Source organism: Actinia tenebrosa, unplaced genomic scaffold (genome assembly GCF_029948245.1).
Source record: "Actinia tenebrosa isolate PJP-AT-01 unplaced genomic scaffold, QUT_ActTen_1.0 PGA_scaffold1__47_contigs__length_23844297, whole genome shotgun sequence".
Lineage (NCBI taxonomy): Eukaryota > Metazoa > Cnidaria > Anthozoa > Actiniaria > Actiniidae > Actinia > Actinia tenebrosa.
The window spans coordinates 4,084,957-4,108,240 of NW_028292578.1; the positions used below are offsets into that span (position 1 = coordinate 4,084,957).

Here is a 23,284-nt window from a genome sequence, read left to right on the forward strand (position 1 = left end):
CGCGCTTATTGTAACGGTGTTTTTGATTATTGTTTCTTTTTTTTCAGTTCAATTTTCTTTATTTCTTTTCGGTTCGAATTTCTTTCTTTCTCTTAATCTTTTTTCTTGCCTTTTCTTATTTCCTCTTTTTTTTTTCTTTTTCCGGTAATTTTTTATAAATATTTTTTATCCTTTAACGATGCTTAAAACACCATTATTGTTTTATTTACAGCTCATTCTAGTTGCCACAGAATTGACACTCGACAAACTCCTCACCGCCAAATCCAAGTCATCCTCAAGTCTGTCGCCAGCAAGCTCTCCGAGAGGGTACGTTGTTAATAAGACAGGGTTTTGAATCTGTGTTCCTTTATTTGAAACTCATAAAAGTCAACGTGAATTTATTAACTAACTTTGCGAAGTCTTCAACTTTGTAAGGCCCTCAACTGTGTAAGGTGATTTAACCGTTGTAGCGTCATTATTAATGTTGAATTTAAATGTGGAAGATGGGATATTTTAAAAGATAAAAAGAAAGCGAAATGTGTTGGAAAAGCAAAACAATAACAACAAAAAATAATTTCGCAACAAAATGGACAAAAGGCCGAAGATACTTGTAATATTGCTCTGAAAACGACGAAAACGCGATTGACTTTGCGGCGTGCGTGTGAATGAAAGATAAGTGGAGCAGTTTTCGCATAAGTGGGTATCATACGTAACTGACTTACAGCACTGACTGACACGCGGTATGACATACTATAACTGACATCGAAATCAAGATTGTATTCCAGTAATTTATTGGATCACAAATTGTAGTTACGACTAAGGTCGAATACTGTACGTCTACAGTACGGCTACGAATGTCCTGTATCGTTTCTCACTCATGAAAAATTCCCGAACATGGACCGTGGTATGAGATCTTAATTCCACTGGTTTTGAGTCAATCGCTGCATTCTGATGTTATAGCTAAACTAGTACACATGGTGTTTGAGCTGTTTCATTAGTTATTAACCAATCCATCCCTTTTTGATGCAATATATATCATACGCAAGCCACTCTTGGTTCTGTCGTGTTGTTCATCTAACTGAACTTAGTAATCTTTTGGTCTTTTAGCGGCGCGACTGGAGTGTCGCCAATGAATGTTGGCCCAGGAATCTCTAACAAGTTTTTGGCCACTGATGTAGAGTATCTACATTGTATTGCATTGGACAGAAGTATCCATGGTGACAATTGGCTGGAAATGGCTATCAGAGGTATTAAAAGGAAACTTTCTTGCCGTCGACCTTCGTACATGACTGCATGTTATCATTATAATTACCATTATTATCATCATTCACCATTTTTCATACATCAGTTCACTGGTCAAACACATAACATTCAGTCGAGGTTCAGGCAAGGTTCAAATTTGAATAATCATTTGAAAGTACCTCGCTTGAGAACCAATGTATGGAAAATGGATAAAGGAAACATAAATCGCTCGCGCATGTCTCAGTACTATGATATAAACACTCTGGAGCTGCAGAACACGAGAAAAGCAAGCTTAGCAACACGTTTATTTTTCGTAAGCGTGTTTCTGTCCTCCAATACAAACACGGTAGCCAGCCAATCAGCGCGTTTTATTTTAAATATTTCATAATTTATCCTTAATAACATGAATAAACAATCTTATCGCCACCATTATCATCAATGTTGTATTAATCAGCAGCATCATCAACAACGACTTTCATAATGTGTATCTTCATCATCAGCAGCATGAACAGATGCATGAACAATAACGTCAATATCATGATGTGATACTTCAGCACAGCACCACCTCCACCACAGACATGCTGTATCACTTTCATCATAACCATCTTCATCATCATCATCATCAGCAGCAACAATAACGTCATCATCAACATCGTCAACATCAATATCATCATATTTATGATAACCTGTTATCTGATTTTTTTAAATCATGATGTTGTGGGGAATGTCACGACTGACATTAATAGAGCATTAGTTACCTGTGCTTAATGCAATTTACCCCATTTATGGATTGCAGTTAACTGGGCAAAGGCCAGATATCTAATGCTCCAGGGACAGATGGAAATAGCCATGCTCTACCTTGACAGGGTAAGTAATCCCTTGCAATGTCTTTTGACATACTTGGATGGCATAGCTCAGTTGATATGATCAATCGTTACATCTAGCTCACATGATCAATGTATGAAATTTCTAACATTGTTTTGAGGCTACCTTGCAGTTCTTTTATTATACTCAAACCATTTTCAACGAGTATAAAAATTAAGTTATAGAGTGGAAACCTCAAAAATGTATTGTTTCAGCTAAAATGAGTACAGCATGAGAAAGGTTCATAAAGCTATGAAAAACTCACAAAGATAGATATTTTATTTTGCACTTTAGTAGATTAATAATATATGTACATAATGATACTTATAAAAGAAGAAAAATAAAATAAAAAAGGTTAAAACGCTAGGGCGAGGGTTTGCATTGAAATTCAGGACCGAGGGCCTGCGAATCCGGACACGTGCGTTTTAACTGGTTTAAAAAACAACCAAGCCCTATTGTTAATGTTTGATAGAGGGTTTGCATTTCGATGGAAAACCTGTCCCGGGTTTTCAATTCAGCCCCTCTCTCTCCAGTTGGTATCAATGCTGAATTCAAAATCCTTGACAGGTTTCCCATTGAAATTAAATTCAAACCAACATCAAACAATAGAAATAGAACGAGTAAAATTCTCGAGACAGCTTACCATATGAAGAATTTGTGTGAAGAATATAGTTAAAAAAAAAAAAGCTAGCCAGGAGAAACATTTTCCCATACACCAAATCTCAAGGGAATAAGTAGATAAAGCGATTCACGATTGTATTTAACCCTTTTTTACTTATGTGATCCTATGTTATTTGTTTAGTGTACTAAGCTTCTTGCAGTCGAAGTCAGTCCACTTGCTGAACCAATCACTGTAAAGCTGGTGAACTGCAAGATTGATAATAATATTACACTTGGTAAGTCGAGTATAGAATATGGATAATAGTTTTTATGTACCATTCGGCGAAAGCATGATCTTACAAAAGCTAGCCAGCAGACACATTTTCCCACACACTAATCCTTATGGAATATTCGAGTGACAATTCTAGCGTATTCTACTCACTTAACACTTTGTCTTGTTACTAAATATAGAGGTGCCTTATATAGAGATGTACCTTCCATTTAGTTTTAAGATTCAGTTTGGCACAACTGCTACAATTATAGGGGTAGGGCCAACTAGCAAAATACTCGTACTGATCGTAATATGCAGCTTCACCTTACATTTCCAAAGTTCAATCATGACACAGCTATTGAAGTACCTAGCAAGGTACTTGGCGGAAATAGGTAACCTACAATGGACTATCGTCCCTGGGAGTAGAGGGTAATCATTCTTCTAGTCACCACCCTCCCCACTACCAGTCTTTAAAAAAAGTAATTAATTGTGTGCTGGCTTTTTAGAAAACGTTCACAAGAAACTTGAATCACTACAGCGATGCCAGTCCCTCGAAGAAGTAAGTTTGAAGCCATTGCACTAGCCACCAATAGAAGCTTTGCATCATCACGTGATGGCAGCCATGAAAGGAGGCATAAAAATAGAGTCGTTCTCCCTTGGGAAACTGAATTCTTTCTCATGTAAATTAGATTAGACCAGATTCAATTGTTTCGGCCTCCTGTCATGGCTGCCACCACGTGATGCTGCAAAGCCTCTATACTATCACGCTATTATTTTACTATCAGCAGTATGTCTGTATTTAGCAAGTTAGTCTGAATCAATCCACTGTAGACTCACTTTCTAACATTTTGTGAAAACGTTTTTTAGGTCCATCGTCTGTATGAGCTGGGACAGTATGAAGACGTTGTACAGCTGTTGATTCCTACACTACACCAGCCGCAGCCTAAAACCAAGGTAATGCAATACAATACCATAGCATATCTTAATTCATAGGCTCGAGGGACGTATTATACATCTGATACATTATCTGACATTCAGTGAAAGCTTGTGTCGCGTATCTTTTCTTTCGTGACGTTTGTAATGGTGAGTGCAAACAGGATTCGTTGTAGTATTTGTTGAGTAAATTTCGTTAAACCAATCATTGTGCGAAAACACTGGTCATCAATCTTCAACACGGGCACGTCACCGCACTGTGCGTTCTTCACAGTCCTACAAAGATTATTTTTCTGTGAGTAGAGTTGTTTGTTGGTTCTCTCCTGTGCTTCGAGGATTTTCTCCGGAGTCTCCGGTTTTCCCTCTACCTGGATGAAAATTACTCTGTCTAAATCTATTTATGCGTAGTTTTTCATTTCTTACTTTATATTTGTTACTACTGAATTTGTTTTATTTGTGGCTATAATTCCATTGCTGGCGTTGCTTTTATTAAAGTGCCTATGTTACCTAAATCAATATTTTGAACACTGATTGTACATTAATGATGTGACGTCAAAGGAGGCATTTAGTGTTTATTTCTTATCATTTATTAATTGAAACACTTATTACTATGAGAAAAGAATATTTTTTTAAACAGGATGTGTCACTGCCTCAGATAATGCCTCATATGACATCACATCATTAACATATCGGAAGTATAAACCTCGATATCTTCAAGATGCACTCAAATCATATAAAATTATTTTACCACTCAACTATTCACTTGAAGTAATATCAATGCTGAAAAAAATGAGTTAGGTGTCATAGGCACTTTAAGAAAAGAATGCCTCATATATTTTCTAGGCTAGTGAACTTGGTATGTCGATACCTGAACGTCCTGCTCAGCTACTGCTGTTACAAGATTCCTTAATAAAGCTGAAAGACTACAAGGTATGCATTTCTCTTGTTGAGAAAATGTGGGACAAAAGGTATAAACGAACGAAAGGTAAAAAAGCGAAAAAGGGGAGTAATAAAACAGGGTAACACATAACCAAAACAAAAATAATGAGAGCAAGTAAAGAGAAAGGGTATAGGGTAGAGAAGGTGTAGGGAAGCCTGCGTAGCGGTGTCCCCCTCCCCTTCCTCCTACTCTCCTCCCTCCCCGAAGACCCCATAGATCAGAATCGTAGGCTAGGTGTAGGGTAGCCTCCTACGTAGCCGTCCTTAAGTTCTGTTACGGCTGCGCAGTATGTTAGGTGTAGGGTAAAGAAATAGAAAGGAAATAAAAAATTGATAGACCGGAATTGATTATCTTTTATCGTTTTACATCTAGAAATGTTTGGAATGCACCGAAGTCGCACTGAATGAAGCGGTATCGCAGATGAGTCCCTGCGAAGCTTGGTCCACCACTCTATTACGACTTTTCCAATGCGTAAATACGTAAGTATCACTCAACATACTTGTTATTTTTGTATTGATAATAAAGTGATATCCAGTGGGCTCCTATACCAGTGTTCCCTATTCCCATTGGTCACTATTTCCATTGGTCCCTATTTCCATTGGTCCCTATTCCCATTGGTCCCTATTCCCATTGGTCCCTATTCCCATTGGTCACTATTCCCATTGGTCCCTATTCCCATTGGTCCCTATATCCATTGGTAAGTTATAGGGGCGTGCATTATGTGTGTGGTTTTATTTTTTGTTTGTTTATTTGTTTGGTTCGTTGCTTTTGTATGTATGTGAGTTAAGGGAGGAGGGTGTGTGAGGGGGGGCTGAGAGAGAGTGAACATACTTTCAGGAATCTGGGCGGATCTTACCATTTACCCGGAAATACCGGAAATTTCAAATGGAAACTAAAACAAATGTCATTCGTTATTCCGAATTGAAAGTTCCAGAGAACTCGGTCTTCCGATTAAGGTGATCAGTTCTTGCCGCTCTTTTTGGTTCTTCTGGTAAACATATGCACCATTTGTCGGAAATCCAAGTTTCCCGCTCTTTTTCTTACCATTACCAAACGCATTGGTTATGGTTAGCACCCCTGGTTTTAGAAATTTCACTTTTTCCATATATAAAACTGATTTCTTTTTAGTTGTATCGATGAATCGAAGTCCATTCTGGAGGGTTTCTCACAAGTTAAACTCCAAAGTCTTACTCTCAATATTATCAAGGTATTCTAAAAGCGCATAACTTTTAGCTGATTTAGAAAATAAAATAGAGATTACTTCCCTGCTTTCTTTCTTCTTCCCTGCTAGCAGAGTCTCTCTTCTCTTTCTCTCCCTTCTTTCAGGCGGGGAGGAAGGAGACTCTGCCGATGTAGAGCGCTTCCTTTGATACACCGCCGTCCACCATCGTGGACGAACAAAACCAGTTTTAAAACCGGTTTTTAACCGATTACATGTAGTGCGCATGAGCAAATATAACACACCGTGGCGCTAAACATTGTTTGACGAGAGCGGCTGTCAAAATCATGACAGCGTTGCTAAGTTACGCCACGCATGTGCGACAGAAATAACGTCCTACTTCGGCAGAGTCTATTTTTCTCTCTCAACCAAAGCAAAAGGAAAATACTATCTGCTAGCAGGGAATCTTTCCTCGTTCCAGGATTCAAAATAGGGATCCCAGTCACAAACAGAACCAGCTGTAGAATCTGTTATTGACAACTCACAGATCTAGAGTGAATTGCACTTGTAACAAACGGAAATACTCCATAAAATATGAAGGATCTTCATTGTTTTTACTGGCATACAGGTTATCGAAGCATCCATTTACTCTTCGGATGTTAGTATGGAGCCACCATTAGCCTCGGCTTTTCCTTGGGTTTTGCTTTGTAAGATCATTAAAAGGTACGTTTATTTGCCCAGCCAAACACCATTTTACCATACCTACAATATTAGATTGTGAGTAAGTCCCTCTTTGGCGTCGGCTTTGGTCAACTTGCCCAAAAGGAAATTAGTAGCGAGTCTAATATCCCTATTAAGGGGGTAAGGGGAAGATATATGTCCCCTCTAGCGTTTACGGCAAAGGTTTCCTCATCATCCCGTTTATTTATCGTTTATTTCTCAATTTTTACTAAAGAAAATGACAAGGAAATGAAAATTGACTGAACACTAAAGCATATCTCATTTATAGTAAAGAAAATGATGAAGAAATGGAAGTTGACCCGACACCAAAGCACAACACCCCGGTGCTAACATCAGTAGACAGTCCTGTTCCTATCGTCGGTGGAATATCTGACAACAATACTGACGCTGTTGGCTCAACAAATGATGCGCCTGCGGTGTCAAATACGTTGCGTTTCCTTCGGACTGCGCATGATCATCTTGGAAGGTAAAAAGAATATTTTGGAATCCTAATAGTCTTCTTTATTTCTTTACTTTTCTTTCGTTGGTTCTTCTTTTTTTTTTTTCTTTCTTTCTCCTTTTGTTTGCTTGTTTGTTTGTTTGTTTGTATGTTGTTATCTTTTTGTGTTCACGTGTTTTGTTTTTAAGTGAACTCTCAGCTGACCAATACAATTATATCAAACCAATCGATGAATAAACTTCTAAATGAAGGCCCCCCCCTCATACCCCCCCCCAAAACAACAACAACAACAACAACAACAACAACAACAACAAACATATAAAACCAGAGGAGAAAATATTTTTAATTAATTTAATATTTTAAATATTTAATTCCGATGTTTTAAAGCCCAAAACAAACGATCGTTTTATTTTCCTTCGTAAAGAAGTATCTCCCGCCAAATCGCCCATTAATTAACTTATCAATCGATATACAAGGTCTTTACGATATGTATGTATTATGTTGGCCTTTTTGTTATATGATCACTAAGTAGCGCGTTTGTGTTCATTGACAGGAGAGGCTGGTGTTGTAACAACGATGGAATATTCTTGCTGCTTTGTGTCGATTTGTTACGAGAACAGCTTTCCAAACCTAATTTTTCCTCGAGGGATGTAAGTGTTATTTGATGAATATTTGACAAGGGATTTCATCCTTAGACCTCCAATCAACGGGGAGTTGAGTTGCTTGTTGGGTCTCTCCTGTGCATTGGGAGTATTCTCTAAGTTCCAGAGTTTCCTCCCTCCATGAAAATCAACTTCTAAATTACAACTTGATCTGGCATGTGTAGTTTTGGGCCACTGGCTCACGAGTAATCAGGGCCCAGTTGTTCAAAGCCCGATTAGTGCTAATCCTGGGTTAACTCTTAATAAGACCTATAGAGTTAATCCTGGATTAGCGCTAATCCAGCTTTGAACAACCCGGCCCAGCGTATTATGTCCATTAGCCTTTTAAATTGACCAATTACAATCTGAACTAGATGATACAAAACGTACAAAGTAGTTTCACAGCAGGAAGGGTAAGAACAATGCAATATTTTCATACGTCGAACCATTCTATAGCAGATTATTCGTAATAAAGTTTCATTTTTTTTTTTTTTTTTTTTTTTTTCGCCAAGGTTTTACAAGATTGAATATTTTCATAGACATTTAAGTTTTTCCTGAAACTTGTATCACAAAACCGTTTAAAAAAAAATTAAAGGAAAATTTTTCACCCTTTAACTTGGCCATAATACTCTTGCTTTATTACAGGATCTAGTACGAGACCTGGAGCAGTGTTTTCTGTGTTTGTATGGTCATCCGTCCAAGAAAGCTAAGGTGTCTTGCCTCATATTGTCGTGGCTTGTTATCGATAGATATTTTTACCTCGGGAGTAATATTTTCTCATTTCAGACCACGTGTCATTTGGCCCTAGAAAAAATTCTTAATGGTCGCACACGAGAAAACACATGAATATTTAAAAATTATCACTCAAACAGTGAATCTTAATCTCAAGAAAATGACGTGGTCTGTAATGGGGAACGTTATGTCCATGGTAAAAATATCTATCTTATTGAATTGTATTTCAATGGTTAAACATCGAATGTCACTTAAGCTTGCCATCCGGTACTCTCGCGGGTAGCCGCAGACGTCCGTCTATCAGAATAAATCTGTTTGTTGGTTTTTCTTCCCTTTATTTCCCTTGTATCATCGTTAGTCATTGTAGACCTTTCGGCTTCCCCTCCATTTTATCTGTTTTTCATCCCCCTACCCCCATCCCCTCCTACTAATTTTGAGTAAACTTGATTACTGTAATAGTTTATTGTATGGGCTTCCTGATATTCATGTAAATAAGTTACAAAGAGTGCAAAATTCTGCTGCCAGGGTTATTGTAGGGCTTCCTCGTTTTTGCCACATCACACCAGTTCTTTTTGATTTACACTGGTTACCTAGTAGATATCGTATTCATTTTAAGATACTACTGTTAACATTTAAATGTTTACGTGGGCTAGCACCACAATATTTATCTGATTTGGTTTCAGTAAGTAAGGTTTCTAGGTATAACCTCCGGAATCATAAGGGCACTCTGCTAAATCCAGCTAGTGGGAAATGTAAAAAAACTTTAGGTGACAGGGCTTTTCAATCTGCGGCCCCTAAACTGTGGAACGCTCTTTCTGTTGAAATCAGGAATGAACTGTGTATCAGGAAATTTAAATCACTTGTCAAGACATACCTTTTTAAATTAGCTTTTACTTAGAATTTCATACATCTTTATTGCTATTTACTATATATTTTATTTATTTTATATATTTATATTATTCTATACTATACTATATTATGTTATATTTATATTTCTTTTTATCCAATTTATTTAATTTGAAATGGCATAGTTAATTTCTGCGCATATGAACATATCCGCATGAAATATGCGCGTTATAAATATATATATTATTATATTATTATTATTATTATTAATTTTTCTCATGGCATATCTTTTTAGCTCCGTGGACTTCAAGAGCACAACTCATGTCAGGTAAGATCAACTTTATTTTCTTATTTTTTTAAAATGTATAATACGTAATACAATTCTCTTTCCTTTATTATGCATTCAGTGTCTCAACAACAATCTTGTTGTCAACGAAAGCGAAGAAAACGGGAATTTCAGTATGGGAGGGGAGGGGCAACTTGAATTGTAATGATATATATATCCCACGTTTAAGATCGTTTACCAAGAGTAATGGTATTTTGGTATTCCATGTAATGTGGGTTGGTTTCTGTATCTTCAGCCTTACGATCAGAATTTCATTCCCCTGATCCTTTTTAAGTGTAGCCGATTCTCTTATTCTTATTTTCAAAATGATTTCAGACCAATAATACTGTTGCTACTATTTGCTTTTTTAGATTCCTTTAACTTGGCGCAACTCTGCTGTAGTCTTTAACTATTTCAAGCCTCCTGAACTACCAACCTTTGACTCCAAAACCAACACGATATCAACAGAGGTATTGATCGTTTATTTACATAACGCCTGAGAATCAATACCTACATGTAGCTATGTTTATCTGCATAAATCATAGTTATATTCATTATTGTTAATATTTTTGTCCCAAGGTTCAAAACCTGATGCGACGCATCACACTCGTCGTACCACAACACGAATTAGAAGGTAAATATTAATGTGGAGCAGACTTCTCGTACTACAGTATATATATGCTTCAGGACTTTAGAGCATATTTGGTTTGACTAGGAAAACGTGGTACTACTGACGTACCGTGCCGTGCCCACAATCGTGCCATGTCACACGTTATTAGTGTAATTGGTTCACTAAGGTGATGTAAATTTTACACCGTGATCGTTACTTTTCCTGGTCATCAACACACGATTGCTGCAAAAACTGATCTGTATAATTTGAACCAATCAACAGAGGATTGTTACTAAAACCGATCTATATAATATGAACCAATCAACACATGATAGCGGTTTATTCAGGATCAGAATAAGAATGCTTGTTTAAACCAGCCCAACCAACATACATGTTACTGCATATTCGTGAATTATTATTTTTGGTTTGCAGCCATTTCGTTTGATAATGTCCAGGCCTTTATGGAAGGTGTTAACGACGATGTTCCCAAGCTCCCTGAGAATCTAGCAACAGTTAAGAGGTACGTTTTTGCTTAGAAACATCCTGAACTTCCTGGGCTTATTATTGGTATTAAAAAAATATGCACTGTCTTTCCTTGGATTCTTAGGCCTGTGGTCAGCGAGCTCTTCTATTTGTTGGCTGATTTTTATTTCAAGAACAAAGAATTCAGGTTAGTTTACCAATTGGAAGACAATTGGTCGTGGGTGCGATTCCCAGCGAGGTCGGAAATTAATTTTTCCGAATTTAATTCCAAGGGCTTTCGCCCAGAATAACCTCGTTCCCAAGCACTAATTACCGCGACCTAACATCTATTTCACCCCGGCCTGCTCTCAGTCTGACCTCTAGCTCAGCTGGTAGAGCATCGGTAGTACGATAGACCCTTTTCGAATTCCAAATTACCGCTGTGTTTCTTGATTACAGACTCATTTGCACAGGGTTAGCCTCGAGTTTGTGCAGAATATTCACGTGTTCCAGTCAAGGTCCGTCGAGTTTCAAAATGTTTGTATTGTTGAAGTTGTGAATTCTTTACTTTACCGTTGGTATTTGTGAATATTTAAACACTGATGCGAGGCTAAGACTGAGTAAATGAGTCTGTAATCAAGGAACACAGCGGTAGTTTGGAATTCGAAACTGGTCTATTCCGAAGGTCGTGGGTTCGATCCCCAGCGAGGTCGGAAATTAATTTTTCCGAATTTAATTCCAAGGGCTTTCGCCCTGATTAACCTCGGTCCCAAGCACTATAACTTATCTATATTTCTATATCTTCAATTGGAAGACAGTATATTTTCGAATAAATGAGTGGGAAGGATGAATAGGAAGAGAGAGAAAGAGAGATGGTTGAATAGGTATACGAATTTATTTTATTCCGACGAAGGACTAACGTCCGTCATAAATATATGCTAACGTTTTTCACGGTGTTTTAGTTTCCCTCCTCTTCACTTGTATTTAACACCAGTAACTGCTAGTCATTATCAACTAGTAATTTTGGCTTATATTTGTTTGACAGCAAAGCACTCAAGTTTTACACACACGACATCTGTGTCCAGCCTAACAGATCGGATTCATGGGCAGCCATGGCGTTGATCAGGAAAAGTCGCCTTGAAAGTAAACTAAACGCGGTGAGTTCATTGCTGCCTCCTTAAAGCCCCGTTAACACTGGCTATTTTTGCTGCGATTTTTGCTGCGATTTTTGTGGCAATTTTCGGAAATATGAAGTCTTTCGTCTCATCCTTCAAAAGAGACATTCTTCTAGGAAAATCTTGGTATCCTGAAAAAAAAACTTTACAAGTAAATTCTTTACCATTATTCGTTATGGACATTATAGCACACTCAACAAAATTACTCGACTCTGATTGGTCGAGAGGAGTACAATTATAGCGTTAATTGTACTCCGTAGGAGTACCGAATTAAGTCGCTATGGCAACACGGCCAAAACAATGTCAAAACAATTATTTTCTATCATTTTGTACTTAAAAAGCATAAATGAAATTTTAAAGCCGTAAGAACTAATCTTTTTTATGCATTTCAGTTGCACGATGGACTGGAAATCGGTCGCCAAATAGACAAAGATGAACGGCGTCGCTTCGCATTTTTTACTGAAATTTTGTTGAGTGAACTATAAACAAAAAATCACACGATCTTCTCGTACAATTTGGAATTAATAGACACTCGTAATGTTTTGAAAGTTCTTTAATTGTACTCGCCTAAAGGCTCGTGCAATTACAAGAACTTTCAAAACATTACTCGTGTCTATTAATTTCCAAATTGTACTCGAGATCGTGCGATTTCCTATACAAATCGCCAAAAAAAAAAAAAAAAAAATCGCAGCAAAAATCGCCAAAAAATCGATAGTGTAAACGGGACCTAAGTGTCAGCGCTCGAAATTTTCTGGACGTGCTCAGTACGGTTCTGTCACTCCAGACCTCATCGTTATGCGACTCTTTCGATTCTCACCTTTTTTTCTCACCACCAATTTGTTTTCACATGATTTCCGAACAGTGTGAGCCCAAGAGTGAAGGACCTATACAGAAACATGCGGTAGCTGCTTTGAGGTAATAGGGTGATTGTCAATCTAAACTTTATCGTCCATTTGTTTCTGTTCTTGTTGTTGCTTTTTTTAATGTTATCGACGTTGCTATTGCTGCTGCTGTTGCTATTGTTGCTGTTGTTGGTGTTGCTGACGGTGTTGCTGTTGTCGTTGTTGCTGTTGTTGTTGTTGCTATTGTTGTTGTTGCTGTTGTCGTTGTTGCTGTTGTCGATGCTGCTGTTGCCGTTGTTGCTGTTGTCGTTGTTGTTGTTGCTGTTGTCGTTGTTGCTGTTGTCGTTGTTGCTGTTGTTGTTGTTGCTGTTGTCGTTGTTGCTGTTGTCGTTGTTGCTGTTGTCGTTGTTGCTGTTGTTGTTGTTGCTGTTGTTGTTGTTGCTGTTGTTGTTGTTGCTGTTGTTGTTGTTGCTGTTGTCGTTGTTGCTGTTGTCGTTGTTGCTGTTGTCGTTGTTGCTGTTGTTGCCGTTGTTGCTGTTGTCGTTGTTGCTGTTGTTGCTGTTGTTGCTGTTGTCGTCGTTGCTGTTGTTGTTGATTTGCGTCACTGTTGTTGAAGACATAATGAAGATGTTTTCGGTGTGTTACTGTAATTCTAGTTTGATATGATATCAGACGCGTTTTCTATGCCCCATTTTTGAGAGATTGTTGTCGATCCTTGCTTAGAAGCAACGTAAAAGCCATCATCCTGATTGCAGCATTGCAAGGTTGATTTCTCTTTTTTTAATACACTTTTCAACCTGTAGGTGCTTTAAGAGAGCAATGGAAACCGACAGCACCAATAGCAGTATCCTGGAAGAGGTACTTGAATTTAAAAAAATAAACAAATGCACTAGTAAGAAGCAAATATGAATGAGGGTTATCCAACGATTCACTCATTCACAACTCAACAATCCTATTCTTTTTTTTATCAGTCTTTTTTAAGCTCTTTTTATTTGTTGATTTTTTCTCTTCTTGATTCCTTGCTTCTTGCTTTCTTTCATTTGGTCTATATTTTTTCTTTAATTACTTAACTCTCAACTGTGTATTATTCTTATAGTATGGTTCGTTGTGTTACTTCCTCCATTCTCACGCCTCAAGACAGCTAAAGCAGGTAATTATTACTCTTCCCAGTAGACCGAGGTAGTTGTGATTTTTTAATCGCCTTCGTAGCGTCTGTTATGTTATCCGCAAGTACATTTCAAATCGACCACGTGATGCCAATGTTGTACCACGAGGACAAGTTTTTTACACCACGTGATCAAAATTCAGTCAAGTTTTAATCACGTGGTGTAAAAAACTTGTCCTCGTGGTACAACATTGGCATCACGTGGTTAATTTGAAATGTACTTGCGGATAACATAACAGACGCTACGAAGGCGATTAAAAAATCACGACTACCTCGGTCTACTGGGAAGAGTAGTACTAAAACCCTTCACTATCTCCTTCTTCACCTTTACGCCTCCTCCTCTCCGAAACTCTCCGAAACAAAACTTAGGTAAGAATTAAATTAGGCTTCTTGTGGAATCATCTATGAGCGAGATTTTGTAATGATGATCGCGTCTTTACGATATTAAATTTGCCAATTCCATCCATTTTCATATCAATGCGACAACGCAGCCCAGGACGTCTGGGTTTTTTGGTTTCTGTGAATCAAACGATAAAATAAACTTAGCATAATTTTGACTACTGCACATTTCATCATACGGATGTCCTAATCCAGACGTCTTGGACTGTGTTGATCGCTTGATTATGATGAAATAAAATAAATAATAATCTACTTGCATTATAATGAAGTAGAGAGAATAAGAGAAAAATATCAAATGCCCATGGCAGGATTCGAACCCACGTCTTCGGTATTCTAGTCCGATGTGTTAACCACTACACTACAAGGACCAACCACGCTGGAAACGCAGCCGGAATATGAAATGTAGGGTATTCGTGAGGATCCCAGATCCCAGAAAAAATATCGCTCTGGGATCCTCCCCTACATTTCATATTCCGGCTGCGTTACCAGCGTGGTTGGTCCTTGTAGTGAAGTGGTTAACACATCGGACTAGAATACCGAAGACGTGGGTTCGAATCCGGCCAAGGGTATTTGATATTTTTCTCTTATTCTCTCTACTTCATTATATATACACACCGAACGCATAATTTATTACTACTATACTTGCATTATAGTTTGATCAAGAAGAGGTGTCACTAGACACACGTTCTTCGTTAAGTCAACGTAAACAAGAGATGCTTGTCCTTTCCGAGGAGATCTTCACCAGAGCTCTTGGAATGGATGACAGTGAAGCTTGGCTTCATCACTACATGTTGGGCAAGATTGCTGAGAAGCTTAGGAAGTCCCCTGAGATATATCTAGAACATTACGAAAAGGTGTTAACAAAAAGCTGTTTCAATAATGAACTGTAAAAACTCAGGAATCCCCCCCCCCCCCCCTTCCCTCTCTCCCTCTCTCTTATTCTTTTATTAGGGCCTCTCCCCCTGGGTACCAACCTATCAGTATTCTTCCCTGATTCATATTTCCACGCATTCGCTTTTTCAATCACACCTTCAAATAGAGTAAAACCCACATAAAAGGACCACTATTTTCCTTAGTATGGCTGTAATGGTTCATATATATTTGGTACCTTGTGAGCAATCATTTTTCACATAAAAACCTGTCTCGTTTGTCAGGCTGAATTGCTTCTTTTTTTTGGTGCTTTATTTGCTAAATGTTTCAGCCTTGGTGGTTCTTAATCCACTGTTGTTTTTTATGCAGGTTTTACTGTATTACATTGATTTCCTTTTTCTATTTCCTCCCTCTCTTCCTCACTTATATCTTTCCATACATCCATCTGTCTATTTATTTTTTTATTACAGTCAATTACTTTTTCCTTCTTAGTCGTCAAGGCATTTAGATGAAGACATTGCCAATTATCCAAGGAAGATTCCTTTTTACAGTCCACCTGATCACGTGCTAGAGGCGTTGGAGGTATTTCAACATTGTTGGTGTATCTACTAGTTGTTGCAATATACCAAAGTATAGTTGCTAATTTTAAAAAAAAAAAAGAATTATGAGCGATATATAAAATTTTTGGGGAAAATATTGAATGAGCATAGGAAATCGCACGACCTTGAGTATAATTCGTAATTAATTAGTACGTGTAATATTTTTGTTTATTTGAAATGAAAAAATTAATACGTCCTTTCCATCATTTTTTTTTTTACCTTTAAGTTGTCGCTGTTAGCCGTGTGCGCGCGTGTTTCCCACAGCGAGTAATAGGTTCTCTCAGGGAGTACAAATAATGTTTATGTGTACTGCTGCCAACCAGTCGGGGTCGAGTGATATGGTTTAGTGTACAACATGATACATAATAGAGCAGGTGGATGTTACGTCATTACCGCCATCTTGGTTAATTTTTTTCTCAGTGAGTTTTTTCTTCATTAGGTATATTACCGTGTACATGTTTCAGTTCTGAAACTACTTCTCAACGAGTTTCCGGACGTAAACAAGGAGATACTTGAGAAGTATCTACAGCGAGCTGCCAAAGGTCCTTTCTTTAGCCATGAGTATGATATAGATGGAGGTCATTCTATTGCCTTCCGATCCGAGTCGACTGCTTCCGGTAAGTCATATAACCTCGTACTAGGCAATTATTTCCTTCTGCATGTAGCAATATATTTCTTTAACATATATATTCTTAATTACAAATACCATAATCATCATCACCACCAACACCAGTATCATCATCACCATCATCACTATCACCACTATCAACCTCATCATCACCACCACCACCAGTATCATCATCACCACCACCACCATCAGTATTATCATCACCATCACCAGTATCAACCTCATCAACACCACCACCAGTATCATCATCATAATCACAACACCAGATCATCATCATCACCACCACCACCACCAGTATCATCGTAATCACATCACCAGATTATCATCATCACCACCGATATCATCAATAGAGAGCTTTAGCATCAGGATTAGCGTTGACCACTAACCGCTAGAAAGCAACCTCAGAATTACGCCCGTAAACATGGAGAAACACTCAGTATCAATGTAATTCAGTATGGCGGCTGTTGCAGCAGCGACTTGGTTATGACGCCTTGCTGTGTTTCGAAAGTTTGACAGAAAACGCCTAACGCCGAGCTGCAGTTTAAGGTTTGCGTTACCTTGCAAGAACGTCGTGCTTTAGGTCTCTGCTATCCTAATCACTACCGTTATCATCATTATCGTCAACATCATTATGACCATGATAATCGGTATCATCGTGTTCATTATCATATTCATCCTCAACGGTTTCATCAACAGCACCAACATAAGCGTCATCATCATCATCTTCGTTATTATTTATCGTCATTATTATCATCTTAACCTTCAAAAGTACTTGAGTTTGTTTACGGACATTCGTTTAATGTTATACTTTTTTATTATATATTTTCTTATTCTTTTTTTTTTTCATTTCCTTCAGAAACCAATGCCATAGAACCGGATAAAGGAGTTTTTGAATTGTCCTCCGAATTCCTTGCTTCAACTAAAATAGACACTTCAACTGCTCCCGTAAGTCAATCAACTGTACCTACAGCAATGCAGGTCTCATTTGACGTAAAACAAGACGTTAGGGCGGAAAAATCTGGCCTAGCACAAGCAGCTTCGAAAGATAACGATGATGTTGTGAGCGACAGCCAGTTACAAGGACAAGTACAAAAAGACAAAGATGGGTTGGAAGAACCTAGAGAAGTGACGCCTGCAATGGAGATGACAGAAGAAAAAAGTGCAGCAGTTACTAGCAAATTGTTACAGGAGCAACCGCCCCATGATGAGAAACTTAAAAAAGAACCAAGCAAAGATGTCAAAGAAAATATTCCAAGTTCTTTAATAACAGAACCCATAGAATCTACGTTACGCAAACCGCAAGAATCTGTAATAGAGGATGACAATGGTAATGTTACGAAAGATAAGAGTGTATCTAATAATCCTTTTGCAGATGCTCTTACCAAAGAATCAAAGAATGAAGAAGTTGGGAAAAGTGGTAGTGTCAGTGAGTCGATTAAACAGGAGGAAGAAATAGAAGAAAAGATGGAAGTGGAAGAAAAAGAAGCATTACTGGTTGCAAGTAACGTTGCTAAGCAACCAGACGATACCAACGGTTTGAAAGGAACCGAGACTGAAGTGGCTCAGCCGGTAAAATCAAATGTTTCTCAACAAATTTCTAAAGACGACACACCTGGATCTAAGCCGGACTCTCACATTTTAGAAGTCGTTGAAGGGATGTCTGGAATAGAGGACACAGAAACTTGTAAATCCAAGTCGTTGTCATCTTACGATAAACCAAACACGCAAAAAGAAGTTGCGGTAGACGTTCCTGCGAGGACCCCTGTATTGCTGAAGGGTACATCAGAAATATCAAAAGAACACGCTTATGCACAGGATTTTGAAATGGCAAACCCAACATGTACACCAGAGAATTCAAAAGAGTTATCGATGCAAGACGTTAAGGATTTTGATCGTGTTAAGCAGATTGGCCAGGAAGATATTTCGAAAGATTTGCTCAAAGTAAAATCAAGCAAAGAAGAAATGGAGTCTGTGGATTCGTCTAAGTTTTATCCAGGGGAGACTGAAATGCACGAAATGGGCGTGCCAATGGATACAAAGAAAATTACTGACGAGCAAGACGAGGAAATGGAAAACACAAAGGTTACAAAAAGGCCTGAATTATCAACAAATATATCAGACACTGTTGAAAAGCTATCACCAGCTATTCCAATGGATATTTCTCAATCACAACCTGAAAAGGAAGGCTTGAAGAAGATTCATCCGAAGGATACAACATTAATGTCTAATGAAACGATACACGAGTCTGGCGTAGGGAAAGAAGCTTTGGAGGACACGAGAGAAATTTCTGCAAGTGCTGAAGAAGACAAAGTTGGCGAATCAAAGGATATTTTAAGAAGTCAATCCAAGGATAAAGAGTCGGTGACAGCTCCTAAAGAATCGCGTGAAGAAACCCCTCTTGTTTCGAATGGCAGCAACAGCAAACGTTTTGAAAATGACTCTCAAATAAGAAATGTGGGTAAGGAATCTAAGACAGACAAAGAAGAGAGCTTGGTAACCAATCAATGCATTCCTGCGCAAAGCATAGTCAAGGACAAGAAACCGCTGACCGATGAGCAAAAAATTGTTCAGCGTGAATTGATCGATGTTTGCATTCATGGACTGGAGCACTGTCTCCTTCGTTTCCCTCAGCATCACAAGTCTCGATACAGACTAGCGAATGTGTATTATGTATCCCCATATCACAAGGTTAGTTTCTAGCTGACTCAGTTGTAAAAGTGCTCACTGCGCGAGTTAAGTAATTTTACACGAGGTAGAAACAAACAAAGCGCAATTGTTTGTTTGTTATTTTGGTGGGGGGGGGGGGGGGGGGGTGCGTAAGGGGGCAATTCAGTAGGCTGTTTTGGTTGTAAACCTGATTATTCCTCCTTTGTTTATAATCCTTTCGCACAGCTACAGTTTAAATTTAGTTCTGTATTTCTGCATGCATGCTTGGTCACTCACCAGTAGCTTCTTTGTCGATCTGTTTGTTCATCCGCTTGCTTGTTTGCGCTTGTACAGATGCTTTTGCTAGCTCGCTCGCTCGTTCGTTATTTCCTTCGTTTCATCGATCGTTTGTCTTCTTTCTTTCGTTCGTCAGTCTGCATGATTCAAACTGCAGCGTGTTTAATAAGCATTTAAAAAAGCTGTTGCATCTTTTATGCGATGGGTTAACACGAATGTTTTGTGCAAAAGAATTAATCTTATTCTACATGATTTGATTTTTTTAGGATCTTCAGTTAAGTAGAGCCTTGTTGCTGGGGGGAAATACAGGAAAGGCAAAACTGCAGCGAAATCCGCATCAAGGCTTGTTCAACGAAAAGAGCAAGACCAATATGTTTTCTGTGAGTAAATGGAAAAAACAAAGTTGTAATCCCTCAGTAAACGCCGGGACAGAGTGTTTTCGGCGGACCCGTTTTGTTGTTGTTGTTGTTGTTGTTGTTGTTGTTGTTGTTGTTGTTTATTTTATTTTATTTTATTTTATTTTATTTTATTTTATTTTATTTTATTTATTTTTTTTTTTTTTTGTTTTGTTTTGTTTAGTTTTTGTTTTTTTTGTTTTTGTTTTTTTTGTTTTTGTTTTTTTTGGATTTTTTTTGTTTTTGTTTTTGTTTTTTTTTTTGTTTTTGTTTTTTTCCGTATTTACTTCAAAGCTAGCTTCAAGTCTACGTATATAACAACAGGCCAATGCTCGCATAAAAATACTCTAAAAGCTGTAGAGCACGATAGAGTTAAACTTACAAACATAAACGTTTTTAAAGTTTTGCTTAATTAAAATAATGTTTGTTTGCTTGCTAAAAGGTTGATTCTATATTTAAATTTTTATGCAAGCTTGCCTTTTGCACGAAAGCTGCATCTCAAATAAGTTTAAAATGATTTCATTTTAATATAATATTTGCTTTTCCATCTTTATTCTCTTGCAGGCATTCTGGAGGATACCCGAAGAAGATATTGACCGGTACAAAGAGCTTGTTCTTATTTAGTTTGCCATTTTGAGTTTGTAAAAGTGGCGGGTGCTTTTTTTGGTTGTATCAGTTTCAAACGTTTTTTAGATTTTATAGCTGGAACAAAGCATAGGATTAGTTGTACGATGAATTTCCTCTGCCTTTCTCTACGACAATCTGCCGGATTCACGTTATCCCGTGGGCTTTTTGCTTGTTTGTTTTTGTTTGTTTGTTTGTTTTGTTTGTTTGTTTTTGTTTTTATTGTATTTGTTTATTTTATTTCCCATTTCCTTTTATTTCTTGTTTCTGTATTCTCTTTTCTGCTTTGTTTCAAATTTGTTTTAATTGTTTTGTTTGTTCGTTTTTTATTGTTTTGTTTGTTTGTTTTGTTTTGTTGTTGTTTTCTACTCCCTGTTTCCGTTTCTTGTTTTCTTGTTTTTTCCTTTTTTTTTTTCATTTCAGTTCCTTTTCTTTATATCGTTTATATACCTTTGTTTCATTTGCCTAATCTTCTGTCTGTCTGAGCATTTTTATTTGTTAATTCAGTCCCGGTAGCTTCTGTACTCACACACACAAGTCGGTGGACCTCTTATTACAAGTACTAAGAGACGTCAATGAATGGGACACTCTAATAAGCATCTCTAACTTGCTGCACAGGACACCCGAGCCAGGAAAGTAAGAAATTTTCCTAGTTTTTTTATACCTGCTTAGAAAAGGTTGCTGGAATATGGCATTGTTATGTAAAGAAGTGTTTGCATGTACACATTCAACAATTATATTATAAATTGCCACAATATATTTTGGTTATGGTCCTGTAATACAGATGTCACATTTTTTTACTTTACAACAAACCTTAACTGATTTGGCGGAAATCAGAGGTCCTGAAGGTGTATTTTTAATAGAGGTACCACTGTTAGTAACAGTTTATTGTCAAGAAGAATTGCCTTCTCATTCTCTGCTTTCTTCTGCAACTGATGATATTTAATAAACTTTTCTCCAGAAAATATCTTCGTGACAACGAACGACACTTTCTTTCCAAAAAGGTAAATATTTCTCTATTTTTAAATGGAGCTTCATAGTTCACAGTATAGAGGCTTTGCACCATCGCGTGATGGCAGCCATGACAGGGGGCAGGAACAATGCAATCGTTTTACATGAGAAAAAACTCAATTCCCGAAAGCAAAGGGATTTTATTCTGCATCTAACCACAGACAGTCCAAGCTGTATTGTGGGCGCCGACACGTGATGGTGCAAACCTCTTTTGCACTATGTAGTATTACTAGTATATATCAAACTTTCTTCCACAATTTACACTTTTGTATCATATATTATTATGATTATTACTAGTTATTAGCAACTAATTTATAACATTTATACTAATAGTATAAAATAATAAAAGGTGGTTCATGGTCGGTCTGTCCTTCCGCATGAATTCCCGGCGTTTTTCCGTTTGATTGTTTGTTTATTGTTTTCTTTGTCGTTTACCAAAAGGCCTGTGACTTTTCTGTCGAGATCATGGCAAAGCGGGTAGAATCACAAGATGCTCAGGTAATAACACCCAATGATTCTAGTATATACCCGTTGCATGTGACGTCAATGGAGCTCAATTTTGAGAACAAAACAAAAGAATTTCAATCTTCTGACAATTGGAAACCTATGTCCTCCAAATTAAGATGCATTCCGACTTGCTGCAAGGGGTCTTTTCCATAAACCCTCTAACTATTATAACCCAACATCTAAGACCCATTCAGTTATTCAGCTGAAGAAATAGCTTCTTCAGTTATTAACAACAGTCCAAAAGCATTATGAACTTTCCCTGGAGGCGAGGGTTAAATGTATAGTCTTTCATAAAAAATGAAGAACATTTTGATTGAAAAATTATATTCGAGTTATCAATAGAGCAGGTGCATGTTACCGCCATCTTGGCTGATAACAAAGCATTCCTCATTAGCTTCTCTTGTTAAATCAACCAAGATGTCGGCTGTTTCATCGTTATTTATATATCAGTCACATGGTTGCACACACTCTATTTGTTTTAATTGCTTAGGTCGAGCCTGCGGTTTTATCACAGCTGTTGTTCGATGCCTACGAATGTTGGAAAATCGCACAAAAATACGAGGGGACTGCAAAGGTGTTTATTACTATCTGATTTATGGCAGGCAGTAAATCATTAACTTGGAGCCTGTGTTACTCGGTGGTCTGCGGTTGTTGCCTAGGAGAGAAGGGGAGGGGGGCTGGCGCTAAGGGCAACAACACAAGGCAGCCAAGAAACGCAGGCTAGTCATTTAAAATGAAATTTACTAGAAGTTGATTCGTAAATAGAAGTTGGACAAAAATACATACTAAAATGCATTTATTATGACTTTAAAAACCTTGTGTATATGTTTTAGATATCTGAAAATCTGGTAGTAAAGGCCTTCGAAATGTACAGAGAAAAAGTAGTAAGTAAACAATGACTTGTTGTCCTAAAGATATCAGCTTTAATTATCCGTCGTCAGTGGAATAGTTGATTGGTATTGTTTGAATACCTTTATAGTAGATTATGCGTAATCCGCCATAGACTTTTAAGGTTTATATTTGAATTCCTCCGATCACTACTATCGCTGCGATCGCTCAAAAACGTGTTTCTATGATCGCAGTGATCGTAGCTATCTGAAGTTTCCATTTGATTGCTGCGATCGCTGCAATTAGTGAGGCAAACACAAAAAAGGACCGGACATTTGGCGCCAAAAACGGATCAAAATGACAGCAAAAAAGTGATTCGTACTCTAATAGGCCATTTCAAAAACGAGTCGGGGACTGGGTCGAGTTTCGCCTTGCAAGTGCTTATGGGATCGTTACTAGGGACAGGATTCACCTAGGTGCCTTCGATGTCTTCAAAATTCTTCTAGTGAATCGA

At 37.7% G+C, this 23,284-nt stretch overlaps 1 protein-coding gene and 1 long non-coding RNA gene across 2 annotated transcripts in view; one reads left to right on the top strand and one right to left on the bottom strand.

The window, feature by feature from the left end:
• The window catches only part of LOC116294242 (calcineurin-binding protein cabin-1), a 39,500-nt gene that overhangs the window by 13,516 nt on the left and 2,700 nt on the right, over nucleotides 1–23,284 (top strand). The window contains exons 21-53 of the mRNA XM_089033346.1: nucleotides 212–306; nucleotides 1,087–1,226; nucleotides 2,018–2,088; nucleotides 2,888–2,981; nucleotides 3,463–3,515; nucleotides 3,824–3,910; nucleotides 4,733–4,819; nucleotides 5,202–5,308; nucleotides 5,958–6,036; nucleotides 6,617–6,711; nucleotides 6,998–7,195; nucleotides 7,722–7,818; nucleotides 8,455–8,520; nucleotides 9,683–9,715; nucleotides 10,084–10,182; nucleotides 10,292–10,346; nucleotides 10,755–10,842; nucleotides 10,930–10,992; nucleotides 11,830–11,941; nucleotides 12,822–12,874; nucleotides 13,605–13,659; nucleotides 13,898–13,951; nucleotides 15,019–15,219; nucleotides 15,728–15,817; nucleotides 16,274–16,451; nucleotides 17,319–19,150; nucleotides 19,672–19,785; nucleotides 20,365–20,399; nucleotides 20,932–21,060; nucleotides 21,386–21,428; nucleotides 21,877–21,933; nucleotides 22,433–22,516; nucleotides 22,776–22,826. Of these exons, the coding sequence (XP_088889472.1) occupies nucleotides 212–306; nucleotides 1,087–1,226; nucleotides 2,018–2,088; nucleotides 2,888–2,981; nucleotides 3,463–3,515; nucleotides 3,824–3,910; nucleotides 4,733–4,819; nucleotides 5,202–5,308; nucleotides 5,958–6,036; nucleotides 6,617–6,711; nucleotides 6,998–7,195; nucleotides 7,722–7,818; nucleotides 8,455–8,520; nucleotides 9,683–9,715; nucleotides 10,084–10,182; nucleotides 10,292–10,346; nucleotides 10,755–10,842; nucleotides 10,930–10,992; nucleotides 11,830–11,941; nucleotides 12,822–12,874; nucleotides 13,605–13,659; nucleotides 13,898–13,951; nucleotides 15,019–15,219; nucleotides 15,728–15,817; nucleotides 16,274–16,451; nucleotides 17,319–19,150; nucleotides 19,672–19,785; nucleotides 20,365–20,399; nucleotides 20,932–21,060; nucleotides 21,386–21,428; nucleotides 21,877–21,933; nucleotides 22,433–22,516; nucleotides 22,776–22,826 (4,695 nt within the window). The remainder of the gene's footprint in view (nucleotides 1–211; nucleotides 307–1,086; nucleotides 1,227–2,017; nucleotides 2,089–2,887; nucleotides 2,982–3,462; nucleotides 3,516–3,823; nucleotides 3,911–4,732; nucleotides 4,820–5,201; nucleotides 5,309–5,957; nucleotides 6,037–6,616; nucleotides 6,712–6,997; nucleotides 7,196–7,721; nucleotides 7,819–8,454; nucleotides 8,521–9,682; nucleotides 9,716–10,083; nucleotides 10,183–10,291; nucleotides 10,347–10,754; nucleotides 10,843–10,929; nucleotides 10,993–11,829; nucleotides 11,942–12,821; nucleotides 12,875–13,604; nucleotides 13,660–13,897; nucleotides 13,952–15,018; nucleotides 15,220–15,727; nucleotides 15,818–16,273; nucleotides 16,452–17,318; nucleotides 19,151–19,671; nucleotides 19,786–20,364; nucleotides 20,400–20,931; nucleotides 21,061–21,385; nucleotides 21,429–21,876; nucleotides 21,934–22,432; nucleotides 22,517–22,775; nucleotides 22,827–23,284) is intronic.
• LOC148909718 (uncharacterized) lies at nucleotides 11,666–13,231 on the bottom strand. The gene is made up of 2 exons (XR_016120319.1): nucleotides 12,777–13,231; nucleotides 11,666–12,090 (listed from the first exon to the last, which is right to left on the bottom strand). It is a non-coding gene; the product is annotated as an uncharacterized LOC148909718 (long non-coding RNA).